At 36.7% G+C, this 15,935-nt stretch overlaps 1 protein-coding gene across 5 annotated transcripts in view; it reads right to left on the bottom strand.

The window, feature by feature from the left end:
* The window catches only part of PKHD1L1 (PKHD1 like 1), a 147,717-nt gene extending 133,422 nt beyond the window's left edge, over nucleotides 1–14,295 (bottom strand). For all 5 annotated transcript variants that reach the window (XM_072774258.1, XM_072774260.1, XM_072774261.1 and 2 more), the window contains exons 1-6: nucleotides 14,152–14,295; nucleotides 12,251–12,340; nucleotides 4,073–4,217; nucleotides 2,990–3,098; nucleotides 1,689–1,746; nucleotides 524–617 (exon numbers count right to left, since the gene is read on the bottom strand). In XM_072774258.1, the coding sequence (XP_072630359.1) occupies nucleotides 524–617; nucleotides 1,689–1,746; nucleotides 2,990–3,098; nucleotides 4,073–4,217; nucleotides 12,251–12,340; nucleotides 14,152–14,224 (569 nt within the window). In that variant the 5' untranslated portion in view covers nucleotides 14,225–14,295. The remainder of the gene's footprint in view (nucleotides 1–523; nucleotides 618–1,688; nucleotides 1,747–2,989; nucleotides 3,099–4,072; nucleotides 4,218–12,250; nucleotides 12,341–14,151) is intronic.
* Between the last annotated feature and the right edge of the window lie 1,640 nt (nucleotides 14,296–15,935).

Below are 15,935 nucleotides of genomic sequence, written 5' to 3'. Positions count from 1 at the left end.
TCTCTCTCTCATACATAAATAAATAAATCTTTAAAAAAATATAAGTTATTGACCATTTTTAGCTTTAGCACTCTCCCATACACCACTGTGTAGAAGAAAAAAGGCCAAATTGTATGTCCAGAGACTCCAGTTTTCGGATCTTGACTAAGCAATGAACCTCCGAGGCTCCACACTTACATATATACGCAAAATGAGGCAGTTAGATTAGATAACAATGTTATCCAATAATAAAGTTCTATAACTAACTCAATTACTATTGGACTTACCTCCATGTGCTTTCTATTAATTAAAACCCATCACAGAAAATGAATTATGTCAGACCAAAAATGAAAGGCATATTCGCCACTGCTTCTATGTCAATGATCATCCAACAGTCTACTTTTCTTCCTGTAATACGGCTGAAAACACACTGATTAATCCCATCATATTGTAGTGATTTTTGAATACCATTAAATCCACTATTTTTGGAATACCATATCCTACCTATGAATGAGAACAATATATTTCGACATCAGAAATTTACCTCAAAATCCTAACATTTTTCCCATTTGAGCTTAACGCAGTATTACTTCCATAGACATCAGTGAAGATTCTCCCTTGGATAGTTATTAGTGTGCCTAAAACAAACAAACAAAAAGTTCTGTGAAAGATTACTTACCCATAAACCCATACACTTAATACCAAAACATTAAAGGTATTCCCAATAAAATCAGAATCCAGACACTTAAATTCCAAGTTCATCACTATTTGTTTAACATTGTTCTGAAAGGTCTAGCAAATACAATAAAACATGAATGAATATGTATAGTAATTAAGCAATATCTGTACGTACTTAGAGATAAAAGAAATATTTCAGGGAAAACAATGAATTAGTCAATAACTATTGCTTGGGTCATGAATGATATATTTCAAAAATTAACTAAGATCCCTACTCTACTTCATACCAAAAAATAAATAAATAAATAAATAAATAAATAAATAAATAAATCTTAGGAGAAATAAAAATTAAATATAAAAATAAAACCATAAAAACTCTTGAAAAATAAGTATATATTTATATAATACTCATATAATTGGAGTGGCATGGCCTTCTACAGCATAAAAATGAAGAAAGAAACAATAGTTAAAATCTACAGATTTAATTTTAAAAATTAAAAAATGTCTGAATGACAGGAAAAACTGTTAAAATTTAAATCATTAACATCCTTAAAATATAAAAGATTCTTTTAATATGGAAAAAATTGACTAGCATTAAATTAAACCAAGGAAATAAACAAGTAATTCACAAAAGAAGAAATACAAAGGATCAATAAATATATATTAAATAAATAAATTTGCATAAATCAAGAATTAGAAAAATTAGAAATGTGATACTTGAAAAAAATTAGTTCCTAAAATTGTCAAGGTTATAGAAAAAGGTATTCTCACATTCCTCTTGGGATTACAAGCTAGTATAATTATAACTATAATGAAGTGGAAGCTAGCTAAATGTCAAATGGGGAGATAGTAAAATACGTTATAGCAGATTTAGATGTAACCACTGAAAATCATTTTTGAAATAATAATGGGAGTTACTGAATAATCAGAAATATGTTATTTATAAATTATCAGATAAAACAATTTTATATACTAAAAATAAAATTAATGACCACAAATCAAAAAAGATATTCAGCTGTCATATAACAGACCTGGAGTTCCAGATAAAGGTGTGATGCTCTTTATCATTGGGGTTCTGAAACTTTTTGCCTGTAAAATAATACCACCAATAAGCTAATATCTCTGTTTCTTACATTATTTACATTTAAATAATATCCATAATATGACTGTAAAAATATCTCTTTTTACATATAAAAAATAAGGTTTAGAATATTATTCTGCTTATTCAAGATCTTTTCCTTAACCACTAAAAACTCTCTTTCATTTCAATATTTTTAGGTTGGAATTTTAACATTCAATCTTCCTTTGTTCACAGTGTAAGTCAAATCCTAGTAATAAGGCTTTCTGGTAACAACTTTTAGGAATTTGGGGGAAATAAAATTACAGAAAGCCTTCTTTTATTTAAACCTATGAAGAAAAAAATAACAAAGCATATTTCAAAAACAGAAGCAAAATCTGGATAAAATCCATCAAAGTAAGCTTTAAGCTTTAGTAATGAACCTAATAATAATAATACTCTAGAGCAATGCAGGTATAATTCTTAAGAATTGTAACACCAAAAGGGAATGGGAGAAAGAATTCCAAGGAGCCCACATGAGGGATGGAAACTCATACTTTTGATAGACAGACATAGTTTTAAAAAATATATGGGATGGTCCTTAGAAGAAATGTATTATTGTAAATATCTATGTATAGGGTAACTAAATTTTGAATGATTCCTCTGGTATGTGCAGTCATATTTTATCTCAATGCACTAGAAATTATAAAGAAAGGATAAATAGTTATGACTCTATTTAAAATGAAGGTGAGTGCAATGAAGATAAGGAAAAGAAAATTAAACTAAGAGTAGAAATGGAGACAGAAAAAATAGTGTGAGCAAGAAAACAAAGTTTAATTCATTAATAAAATTAAAGAGAGTAACAAATAAATGATAAAAGACATTCCTCTACCACAGAAGATCATTAAAACTGAGTGAAGTTATTCTTCACTACATGACAGTATTTTTCAATGTGGAAATAGATAACAATCTGTAAAATTACAAAATATAAGCCCATTTCAGCAAGAAAGCAAGCACAAGGGATCCCTGGGTGGCGCAGCGGTTTGGCGCCTGCCTTTGGCCCGGGGCACGATCCTGGAGACCCGGGATCGAGTCCCACGTCGGGCTCCCGGTGCGTGGAGCCTGCTTCTCCCTCTGCCTGTGTCTCTGCCTCTCTCTCTCTCTCTGTGACTATCATAAATAAATAAAAGTTAAAAAAAAAAATTAAAAAAAAAAAAAGAAAGCAAGCACAAGATCGATCATCTATAAGTTAAAGAGGAGATCCTTTCAATATACATTGAAAGTGCATTCCCAGCTGTTGATGCGACCTCTGCAGGTATTACTTTCTGTAATAGGAACCCCATCCACACTGACTCTCACAGTATAGGAATCTTCTGGCATTGCTCTGCAAAGCAAATAAAGAACGTATAAAGAATGAATGCAATGACCCTTTTATTTACTGTATACCAGTAATGAAAAATACTGCCCTAGAGACTACAAGTCATTTTTTAAAATAAATGCCTAAAATTCTAATTGATGTACAGCTAAATTCCATTCTCTATTATTTGAATTCTAAATTGTTAGAATTCTGTTCTGTATCATGAAGGATCTCCATCCCGAACTCTGTACTACAAATTCTAACATCATAGACCTCAGGCAAAGCCTTATTCTAAGTACACTGATGCTTACTGAAAAGGAAAAAAAAATGTAATAACAAATGTAGGAATAATCACTTAAAACAGTAATATATCACCTTCATACAGTTATGTTACGTTTTGTTTTTAAGTTCTGATCAAATTTCTAAAGCTTTTGCTACTAAAGAAGAGCCGACAAGCTTAATGTAAATGAAATCCTCTGAAATATGTGTACCTGCTTTATTATTAAAATTTGCTATATAATAAAATAAAATAAAATTTGCTATGTAAAATGATTAATTTTTATGATAAGTTGCTAATAACAAACATCATTTTGGCTGATGGTAAAGAACTTGAAATGTCACTATACAAAATGATTGTCTTTAATCTTAATCACTGTGTCAAGATTTTGAACAAAATTAATCAAACTATACAAGAAAGCATAATTTTGATATTTTGAGGAGCATCATTATAATTTAATAGTAGTCATTTATCCTCTAAAAAAGATCAATAATGATAAGATAATAGCTCTAATAACAGAGGAGAGGATATAGAGTTTATTTTTTTGTGCCAATATGTGGAAAGAGCATTACACTGAATAAAACAAAGTTATAAAATGGTCTAAACATTATGAAATAAAAAATAGCTGATCGGAAAATATTATTTTAATAGAGTATATAAAAAAGTATCTAATACTAATACATACATGATAAAATGCTCTTATTAAGCATACTACAAAACATACCTGGTATAGCATGTAATTTGAGTTGAATGACTTGAATCTTTTTCTACATCACAAGAAATTGATCGGAAAGAAGAAACTAATTGCACACTATTTCCCAACTCAGCATTATCAACTCCATAGTTAAACTGGTTTGCTTGAGCAAAACCTGGAAAAGTAAAAACACTAAATTATTATTAATGGAACTCTGTTTTCAAAGCTCTAACAATTGTTACTCAGTATTGAATCATAAATAAATAATAAGGAATAGTCCTGAAGTAAGCAGTTAACCTATTTTATATTTATCCCTATGATTGTAATCCTCTTTGGAAGACTAAAAAATTGCCTTCAATTCATTTATTCACAAAAAGTAATGCTTGAGAACCTATTATTTGCCAGGCGCAGAATAATAGCTTATATTCCAGTGGCAGGGTGTGGAGGGCTGGAGAAAATAGACTCTTCCCCTGCCCCTATCATACACTCTATCTGCTGAGGATAACTATTATGAAAAAAAGCAGGCCAGATGAGACAGAAGATTTAATACAAGAGGGTTAGCAGGACAAGATACAGGCCAAATTAATACAACTGGTCCTGAAGCTATAACGGATATTCCCCATACCCCCTCTTTACCACCCATTGTAGATTTCCTTACCCTTAACCAGCCCTTCAGCTAATGGAGTGACACGAGCCTTCCTCCTGAGGGTCTGAGCCCTTACTTGCTTTACCTTTGTTAGGTTGTAGTTGCCACAATTGCTTGTTCACAGTTCTCATGTGACACGGAAGCCAAGACATACCCTCATGAGTACCCTGAATTCCACACATATCCTTCCCTACCTCTTCAGGATCCGCAGAACTGATTATCTCTAGTAGTCTACTAATTATGTTTGATGAATTCAAACTGATCAAGTAGTAGTGGTTTCAGTTCAGTGGAAGCCATATAGGGATCCCTGGCAAAAGTATTCTCTAACTGGAAACTCAGACCCCAAATCCAGCAGAAGCTAAAGCTGCAAGGACAGAAAGCACAGCTCAGTTTCCAGATCACTGGGAGTGATAATGACAGAGAGTAACCATTCCTTTCCGGCTCCACGCGTTCTATCAGGAAACAGTAGCATGTATCCGCCATTGGATCAATGCATACAGCATATGATGGAGGCCAGCGTCCTACCCCACTGGAGGTTGTTCCCAAGCTGGGATCTTAGGCTTGCCTTTTATAAACCATTCCATTATTCTACTGGGCCACAGGTTTCAGAGTGACATAGGTTTTGTGGCAATATGCCCACAGTCACAATTTTTTTCATTGTAAATGTGTTCCTGTTCTGAGGCACTATTTTATGGAATTTTGTGGAAGCAACTCAGACCCTGGAAGTACTCAGAAGATGGGGCTGGCAGAGGCACTGTGGATAGGGAAGGCAAAATCTGTACCTGGAGCAAGTGTCTGTTCCAGCAATAACGTACCTCTGTTCTTTACATGAGAGAAGGGGAGTAATGTAGTCAATTTGTCCCTTAGTAGCTGGTGGACTTCCTGAGGGATGGCCCCTATTGACATCTCAGTGTGGGTCTCTGCTACTGGCAGGTCAGGTATTCAGCAACTGCAGTGGATAGCTTAGCCTTGGTGAAAGGGGAGTCCATGGTGTTAGCTCAGGCACCATCTTCCTCCCATGGCCCCTCTGTTCATGGGTCCATTGCACAAGCATTGAGGTAGCCAAAGAGAGAAGCTCCTAAATGAGTCATTCAATCAATATGGTTTTTCTGTTTCCTCTATGAGGTATCCTTTCTTGTAGGAATTAACTTGAGACATAGATCTGCATGCTTTGTGCTCATACCATGAGCACCTTCACATGCCTCTTTATGAGACCTTCTTGTTTATGATTTCCCAGCCCTGTTCCTGGGAAATAGGCAGCATGTGATGTGACATAAATGGTCAAGGAAGCTTTCTGGAAGGAGTAAGCCAGAAGAAATCCAGGGCAAGTACATTTTAGATAGAGGGATTATGTTGTTCAGGGCCCTGTGGTGGGAGCATGTCTCTGGATTCAAGAATTAGCAAGCACGGTTGGAGAAGTATGTGTGAGGAGAGTGGTAGGATATGAGACCAGAAATTGAGGCATTTAGATTATTTTTATGAGTGAAGAAGTATGGGAGGCTTCACAACAGAGGGATGGCATGATGTGACTTACACTTTCCAACATTCACTAGCTGCTGTTCTGAGAATAAATACTAGGGACAGCAGCGAAGATGCTGTTTCAGTGAGTGATGGATAAATGAGTGGCATGGGGTCAAGAGAAGATTAGAGGATAATCAGTGAAGAGAATAAATACTAATACCTTTTGGGGATTTTTACCATAAAGGGAAACAGACATGGATGGTAGTTGGAAGGGGGTGTGGAGCAAGAGGTAGCTTGCTGATTTTGCTCTTGTTTTTTTCAGGATGGTGAAATAACAGTATGTTTGCATGCTAATGGGTGTGATTCAACAGAACCAGAGAAATGGATGATGTGAAACAGAGCAGAAAATTATTTTTTTAATTGATGAAAGTTATTTTAATCTTATAGTAAATACATGAAAATTCAAAACTAGATTTAGAAGTAGTTAAATATCCATTAAGTAATTTTATGCCACATAAAAGTATATTATATTGCTGGAACAACATTCAATTTTGAAATAAACCCCCAAAATAAAACCTATGGTTAAGATTAATTGGATACTGGGATGCTTGACTAGTTCAGTGGTTGAGTATCTAACTTTAGCTCAGGTCATAATCCTGGGGTCCTGGGATCGAAGTCCCGCATCAAGTTCCCCCAGGGAGCCTGCTTCTCTCTCTGCCCATGTCTCTGCCACTCTCTCTGTGTCTCTCATGAATAAATAAATAAATAAAATCTTTTTTAAAAAAAGATTAATTGGATACTGTTCTATTGATTAAATCCTATAATTAAATATTCTCCTAATAAAAATGTTTAAAATATACTTAATAATATTCTAATATGCAGAGTAAACCTGTAAGTTTGTCAATGTTATAATATTTTCTGGAATAAAGTTAAATTAGTAAATAAATAATTTTTGCCTCGATCACTTCAAAATCTAAAACTTCTGAATTCTGAGTTCTGAAAGTATGTGCGTTTTCAAATGTTACTTTTCTCTAAGTATTGCAAGGTACTAAACATTAAAACACTACTATTGCCAAATTGATAACTAATATTTTTGAAATTATGAAGATTTTTCCTTTGCCTCCATGTCCTTAAAGTAAATTTATAAGCTATTTGCATTTCAGAATTTAATCACCTGCAGAGCATAAGCACAGTACAATAATAAACTTAAAATCAGTAAACCAGGAAAAAAGTTAAACCCAAAGATTTGGATTTAACTCCAAATCCTATGTGTATATATACTGCTTTTGTTAGAAGAAATAAATAAATTTTAGGTATTTACTTTAAATTATCATGTAGTTTTGCAGTATGCTTCAGAAAACACCACTACCACACATGCTCACATTAAATAACCCTTAACAGCTGATGTGGCTGAACTGAGGTTGCTAAATATCTCTGATGTTATTGCTTTTTAAATTATTAAACATTTTCAGTGTTTCTAAAAAGGCCCATTAAAACATGAATTGCCTAGTTTAAGGACTTCACTGGGCCAGATGTTCACCAAATGCCAAAGCCCCTAAACTCCAGCTCTGGGAAAGTTGCTTGTTTGAGATAGTGCTATTTAAAGGAACCCTAACATCCTGGATTGGAATCCTAGCTCCAACATATCCTTGCTGTGAACCTTCAGGTGTTCAAATTCTAGATATAAACTCTCTCATTCTTAATCTTCTTATCAGAAAAATGACCATAGGGGCACCTGGGTGGCTCAGTGGTTGTGGACCCACTTTTGGCTCAGATTGTGATCCCTGGGGTCCAGGGATCGAGTCCTGTATCAGGCTCCTCAAAGGGAACTTGCTTCTCCCTCTGTCTATGTCTCTGCCTCTCTCTGTCTCTCATGAATGAATGAATGAATGAAAGAAAGAAAGAAAGAAAGAAAGAAAGAAAGAAAGAAAGAAAGAAAGAAAGATAGATGACCATAATTGCCTATTTATTGGAGTATTAGGAAGATGAAATGAGGATTGGATCTTATTATTGGATCTTATTATTGGTCACAAAAATCCTGAAATTTAAGTTCAATGTTAACGTAATCCCTTTTAAATAACAGAAAACTAATAAATGGGTGGCTAGGATCCAAATCCAGGTTGTAGATGTCGACCTGGCACCTGTGATATTCGGAGTAAAACAATATTTAAAAACATACACTCTAAAGCTATTACCCATTACCATATGTAACTTCCTTCAGACCCTATGTCCTTAGCTCTTTTCCTATCTTTTATATGCAGAAAAAATAAGCAGACACTCAACAAAGGGTAGGGATTTGAGTACACAACACTTTCTTCCTCTAAGCTTAAATTGTAACCAACAGAACTCATCCAATTATAAGCTAAAGTACAAAGATAAGTATCAATTTGACATGTGAAAGATATTTGCATTGAATCTGAAGTTTTGATTCTATGACTGCAATTACTGCTAAAATGAAATTTTGAAAAGATACAGGAAAGCACAGAAAAGCAAGTTACTTGTAAACCTGCTCTTTTCTTTTGCCAACTTCTGCTTATCTTTGGAGTTCACGTTGAGCTTGAAATACACAGAAGGGCTGCTGGCAACTAACTAAAGTATGGAAAGTTTTACTTGTAGCGTGGCTCAGGATGTGATACATGTATTTATTTTCCTATTAGGCACATGTCACAAAATTGGTATGGTAACACAGATTTTTTTCTTCAGCATTCCTGAGACAAATACAATCGTAAAAAATAAAATCAACAAAAGATGTTATGTTTTTTGCTGAGTTGTTTTAATGTCATATATATATTTAATGTCACATGTGTATTTATTGTCGTATATATTTTTATATCATATTTATGTCGTCATAATTTATGTCATACACACACACACACACACACATATATATATACACACACACATACACCTCATAGGAGTAAAATCCATGGGAAAACATGAGCCAAGTAACATTTTTCCTCATTACAAATATTGCTTAAAAAACACAACTATAGAAATATTTCTGATTTTTTAGCTAATTCCAAAGAGTTAAAAAGCAGTACAAAGGAATCACCTCTAAAAAAGAATTTCAATATACAAGTATAATTCTGAATTTAAAAATTGGGTATAAAGAGGATACCACTGGAAGTACTCCAAAGCACAAAGATTACAGGAAGGGTTGAGTGTACCCTGGAAACAGAAAAGGTTGAGGCTTCAGATGGAAATTCCTGGCACGTTGGTGTGTTTTTTTCTTTTGCAGAAAAACTGGAGACAAGACTTGCCAGGCACGCAAACCTGGTTCTCCTGATATCAGCCTGTGCTGCTATCATGGAAAATGTCAGTGTCGTTAAAGCCAGCAGTTACCATGTACAATGTAGGCTGTTTGGATTTCTCCAGTTAAAAAAACACAGGGTTGAGAGAGTATAAACCTACTCAAAAGTTGTAACATGCAAAACAATCAGAAGGAAAGGTACAGTGTGATGAAGGATAATTTCTCAAGAATGAAAACAAACCTGTGACATAAATGCAAAAAAATATACAAAAATAAAACAAAATAACAGAAATAAAATAGCTCTAATTTGTGGAACAAATAGTATCATTGGGACCTTAGATACATCATCCTTTTCAATATTTACAACAGCCCCACCAGGTATGAAGCAATATCCTACTTTACAGATGAGAAAGCTGAGGCTTAGGGGGGTTACCTGCCCCAGTCACATTGTGGGAAGGGGCAAAGATGGACTGAAAACCAGACAGGACCAAAGTCCCCGTGTTTTCCATAATATTACAAAAACTATATAATTCAACACTTCAGTTAGATAAAAATATATGGAATAGAGAATTATCTAGGGGAAAAAGGTAAAAAGTAAAATACTATTCCTTCCATTTTACTTTTTTTTTTTTTTAAGTAAAGAGACCGATTAAGAAAGATAACTGAGAAATACAGGTATAAAGTTAGAAACACTCCAGAACTAATCATCAAAATGCTAACACCCCTCATTAAATCAGTCCTCTTAGAGACACAATTATTTCCATGATCATGCCATTGCTCAGAACACTTTTACTTGGGCATCATAATGGTAAAATGATCTCTCTTTGGCTCCTGAAGGACAGCCTTTAGAACAAAGTAATATAGTCGCAAATTTTTGCTTAGGCAAATATGATGTGTGGAAATGGCCAAAAGTCAATTGGCCATTTATTACCAAAATACCAAAATATTAATAGTAGATCTTTCTAGAAGGTAGAATTTCAGAGAACTCACTTTCGAAGTCAAACATTTCTATAACATTTAATTTTTTCATCGTGACCTTACAAAAATAAAACATTTTTATAGTTACATGGGACCAACATTTAAGTAATCATCTAGCAGTTACAATTCCATTTAGAAAATGTTCTTCTGTGATTAATAAATTGGCTGTGCATGCAAATCTAAACATAAAGATGGGTCAGAGGCAACACTGATGGATTATGTGAATGTAGTTCTCCAAATAAATTTTGTTCAAGTACTACATTCCTGTAGTTTTGGAGGTCTGGTGTGTTGCATAAATTTACATTCTATGCATATCATGGGCCCTGAAAACCTATGTAAAACAGTACATAGACTCAGCCTCTGAGAAAGACACATGCTAACCCATTTTTAGTTGACTACAGTATGTGGCTAAGGCAGGAAGAGGGAAAATAAATCAGGGTGGAGATGCAGGTATCTGCAATTCCAATAGGATTTAACTATTCTATGATTCTCTGTCAAGAGCATTCAGAAATTGAGACGGAGGGGAAAACTAGAAATTCACCATGACACTAGTGACACACAATATACTGTGACTCAGAAAGTCCATGAAAGAAGCAAAGGTTATATAGCTAAATTCATAAAGACGTTCTTCCAAAATGCGTTAAGAATAGAATATTTTGTTTTGTTCTGTATTTATAACTAAGGGCCATCTGGGTCTATGTACTAAAACTCAAGCCATGGCTCCTGGATCAGAAAAAGTTCAGGTCTCCATGAAGAAAGAAATAGCTGAGTAGTTATTTTGTTTTGTTTTGTTTTAATCTAAGCATTTCTCTCCTGGCTTTTAAATCTCTGTTAAAAACCTAATAGCTTCCAAGAACACAGTATCTTAACAGCAATTTAAGGGAACAATGGATAAAGACACTTTTAAAATGGTCTTTAACAAATGCATTGCCTTTGGGTATTTAACTCTAAGCAACAAAAACCGATCAAACTTTAATCCAAAATATATTCTTCACAATTTACATGCATAAGCCATTTTAAATATATCACTGAGAGACTGAATTCTGTAGAAATGTTACTTAGAAGTATTGAAAGACATTTCAATATATCTGACAGAATAATTAAATATCTTGCTCTGTCAATTCTAACTGAAAAACTTCTCATTTCTCGTTTTATTTTCAAGACCAGATAATAGTTTTTGGTATTTTTAAAAAATGTTTTCTTTCTCAACCTTCAAAAATTTGTAAGCTGAATAGTATTATAATTTAGATGGTAGAGACCATAGGACTAAAAGAGCCACATATTTTTATTTAATCTTAGGCAGAGTTACTCATTAAATAAATTCACTGCTTGCCTACGATGTTTCCTTTCAAGATTGGCAAGGAGATAGAGTCATACATAACCCATGCTTTGATGAAGCATTTGATAAGGACTGGGTGGCCGGAGAATGGATCCAAAGTTTTGCTTTCAATTGCCTTTCTGTCTTCATTAACATTCTATATCTCTAGCATTCCCTCTTATTAAACATTCTACCTCCCAAGCCCCCCCCATGTTATATTTGATATAAAGGTAAATGTTATTAGACCCATAAAGAGCAAAGCAAATAATTGCAAAACTGAGTTAAAGATGTTTCTTTCAGTTCAGTCATTATAATCCAGATTTTGGGAATTAAATTAAGCAAGTAATTGTAGTATCAATTCAGATGATCAAGTTGGTAGAGACTCTTAAGGATTTTGTTAGCTGTCAAAGGGGTAGAGTTTTACTACCCTGGCCAAATGCAGAAACATAGAAACATTTTTTGTGGATTTTTTTTAAGACCAGAAAGGTATAAAAGTGAAATGGTCTTTAAAATACCTCAACTTTGGCCAAAAGAAAAAAGAGCGGGCCATCATACCTTCTCCTTTGATAGTCAGCCTTGTCGCTCCATTTATGCTGCCATATTTAGGTATTATTTCTGTGACTTTGGGAATTATTTTAGAGCCATCTGAAAGATATTAAAACACAGTAATGGTAAAAGTGTCAAGTATTTCAATTCAAGCATCAAATTTGATACCACATATTATAATGTTGTAAGAAAAACATCATGAAAATTATAGGCCTGAAAGTAAATACACCTATATTTTATCTGCGGCTCTACTAGTAACCAATGACTTGACAGGGAAATAAGTCATTAACTTAATTAATACTCATTGGTTTTATGCAAAGCACTCCCTTTTGTGCCACAAAGAGCAGGAATAATACATGATGATTTTCATCACTCTTACCTATTTATAAAACATTTATTAAACCCTTAATTTCATGTAGTGCTCAACTAAACTGTAGTTCCACTGCAGTTAGCAGCCTACACAGTAGCAGACAATGCTGGAAAAACAACATTGGGGAGAAATAGGCCATTCGTTATAAAAGCAATTAAGAAAAGCAAAGAATAAATGAAGATGCAGAGAATAGTCCAGGTACACAACCTAACGGTGTATTTAAAGAAGAAATTGTTTTCTGTGACTAAGTAAGACTTCAGAAAAGATCATTTCTGGGATCTTTTTAGCCTCCTGATGATAGTAAGTTCTTACTCTACTGGTCACTAATTCATTCAATGAATGGTATAAAGGTCCTGAGGATGTAAAAATGTGTTAACTGTCTTGACTTTTGTACAGAGTGACAAGAGAGTAGATGGGCCATGGGTAGCTAAGAAGGGGCAGTTCACTCCCTTTTTCGTTATTCAGTAGGGTCACACTGGCTTCTTAAAAGAAGGGGTGTCCCTGCTGCATCTCAACAGCAAATACTAATAGCTAGACAGGACCACCTATTGGAGAGATAAAGAGTTCTAGAAAGAGGGAGGTGCCTATGCAAACACAGGGGTGAGTGAGCTGCTTCTCAAGAGAACTATCAGTATGCTTTAAAACAACTCAAAGATACACGGTGGCTAAAATGGTTTGTTTTCTGCTTACACTGCACAAATCTGGTAATTATTAGATCCAGTTACAATTCTCAAAGGAGGTGGAAAAACTAAAGTGGACACAAAAAGAAAAGCTATAGAAATTACTGTTTGAAATAGATGTATGAGAAAAGGTTAAAGACATTATAATCCTATAGTTCATCCGGGCCTGCAAGAAGCTTAGCATGGACTTCAAATGTCTTCTGTACTACGGGTCTGACTTTGCCAAGAGCTCCAAGGCTGCTGCTGCTGCTGCTGCTGCTGCTTCAGCACATTTATAACTTCGAGCAGCCCCCAGCCAAGAGCAGGAAACTCCAGCGAGGGCTCTGGATCCTATCTCCAAGACCGTGCTGCTCCTCACCTATCTCAGGTTCATCCTCCCTTATCTCCACGGGACAACTCCAATTTCTTATCTTATCAGTCTCTTCCAACCCTCTCCTGGGTATTACTTTGAAGGCAGAGGGCCGCTGCCCCTGGACGTGACTGACAAGCAGCCACAGAGACCCATTCCTGTCCTACTGGGGGACACTGCCCTCCCTTCGGTGGGGGAAAGGGACCCAAGAAAAGTGGGAGAGGACTCAGATTGTATCCCCGCCTCCACCCCCAGTTAAGTGTGTCTTTTTCAATCGAGTCCCCTGCGAGTGGGGGCGGTGAGGTTCTAGAATTCAAGCAGTAACTCTTCCGACTTAAGAGCAATCCCTCTACTCTTCCTTCTGTGTGCGCGTGTCTGTCTGTCCGTCTGCGAGGCCCCCCTTCCAGGTCCCAGGTGCCCAGGATCGCAGCCCCGCCCCTCCCGCGGCCCGGGAGCGGGGTCGCGCCTGCACGGACGTGTGCTCGCCGCCCGGGCGCCCCGGAGCAATTACCTGCGCGGGGGTCGGCGGCGCACAGGAGCAGCCCCCACAGGCCCCAGGTGCCCAGGAGCCACAGGTGTCCCATCGCCGCGTCAGCCCCGCAGTCCGCGCGCGCCGCTGCCTCGCAGGCGCCGCGGGGGCCGGGCTGGGCTCGCGGACCAGGACCCGCGGCGCGCACGGCCCTTCCCACGCGCGCAGGCGAGCTCGCCCCGCCCCGCCGCGCCCTGGATCTGCCCGCAGACCCGCTCCCCGCCCCGCCAACCGGCCCGCCCGGCCCGCGGTGGTCGTCGGCGTGGGTGCTGACGTCCAAGGCCGCCCCCACGAGGGCAATGACTCCACTCCTTTTGGCAAGAGGGACCAATGGGCAAGTTTTCCATGATTCCCGCCCCCTCCCTTTCATTACATTCTAGGCCTGTGCCTTCCTTAGCCCGTATGCTTTGGCTATTAACTATCCCCGGTGGACCTAAACGTCCATCCAATACACAAACCCCACACGTTTTCCCCCTTCACATTCGTATAAATTAGTGTTGTTCCTTTCATCGACAGTCGTACGTGTTGATTCCTCTGCCTGTCCCAAACGCCATGCCCAGTGCTTTAGGGACTTCAACTCACAATAATCCCCAAAGGACTATTACTATTACTGTTAATTATGATTACTATTCTTATCCACCCCCCACCCCGGGTGTTCCAAGCTGTGGCCTGAGGCACGGGAGGTTGACCAACTTGCCCATGGACACGTAACTAAGTGCCGAGTGAGGATTCAAGCAGTGACTCCGGAGCCAGTGCTCTTACCCCCTCCACTGCTCCCAATGTAGCACACTTCTGGTGAGGTTTTGCGATGCTTAGGACATCTTTATACTAAAAATTATTCATTGTCTTTGAAATTCATATTTAACTCAGCATCCTGTATTTGCCAAATTGGACTACTCTAGTTGGGAGGGAAGACAGAAGAAATGGAAGAGAGGGGGCACCTGGGTGTCTCCGTGGTTGAGCGTCTGCCTTTGGCTCAGGTCATGATCCCGGGGGCCTGGGATCCAGTCCCACATCAGGCTCCCCGCAGAGAGATGCTTCTCCCTCTGCCTGTGTCTCTGCCTCTCTGTGTGTCTCTTATGAATAAATAAAAATCTTAAAAAAAAAAAAAAGAAATAGAATCCTAAAATAAGTAAAATAATAAAATTATATCCTTGTGCTTTAAGAGTTTATGTTTAGCTCATTGAGGATTAATTTTGTTGTTATTGTTGGCTTTGGTTAATTACATTTATCTCATAATTTTCTACAAATTGACTGCCCATGTCACCGTCCTACTGAAAATAGTGCCTGCAAGGTACCACTGACCTTCTTACTCTTGGAACTCTTTGTAGCATATGACACTGTTAACATCTTTCTTGAAATTCCATTCCTCTGAAGAGTCTTGGGTTTCCTCCTACTTCTCCAATCACTTGTATCTCATATTTTTCTCTTACATCTTCTTCCTGAAAATTGATGTTCCTGCAGCTTCTACTCATCCTCCCATCCGCTATCTAGAAGTAGGTCAATTAGCAGAAAGCTTGTTGAATGCCAATTTGCTGGTTAATTATTTGCCAAATTTACTTAATTTAAAGACTGTAATGTTGTATAGCTATAATTAGCAACTTTACCAAGAATTTCTTAGCAGCATTAACAAAAATATTCACTTCAAGTTATTAACTGTGACGTGTAGAAGTATGTATTTCAGTATCAAAAACCAAAATAAAATGTAATAGGGGAATAAAATTTGTATTTGCTTGGTTAATTTTTATTTCTTTCTGATGCTTTTC

This window comes from Canis lupus, chromosome 14, assembly GCF_048164855.1.
Source record: "Canis lupus baileyi chromosome 14, mCanLup2.hap1, whole genome shotgun sequence".
In the NCBI taxonomy this organism is placed as follows: Eukaryota; Metazoa; Chordata; class Mammalia; order Carnivora; family Canidae; genus Canis; species Canis lupus.
This window is presented reverse-complemented; position numbering and strand designations above follow the sequence as displayed.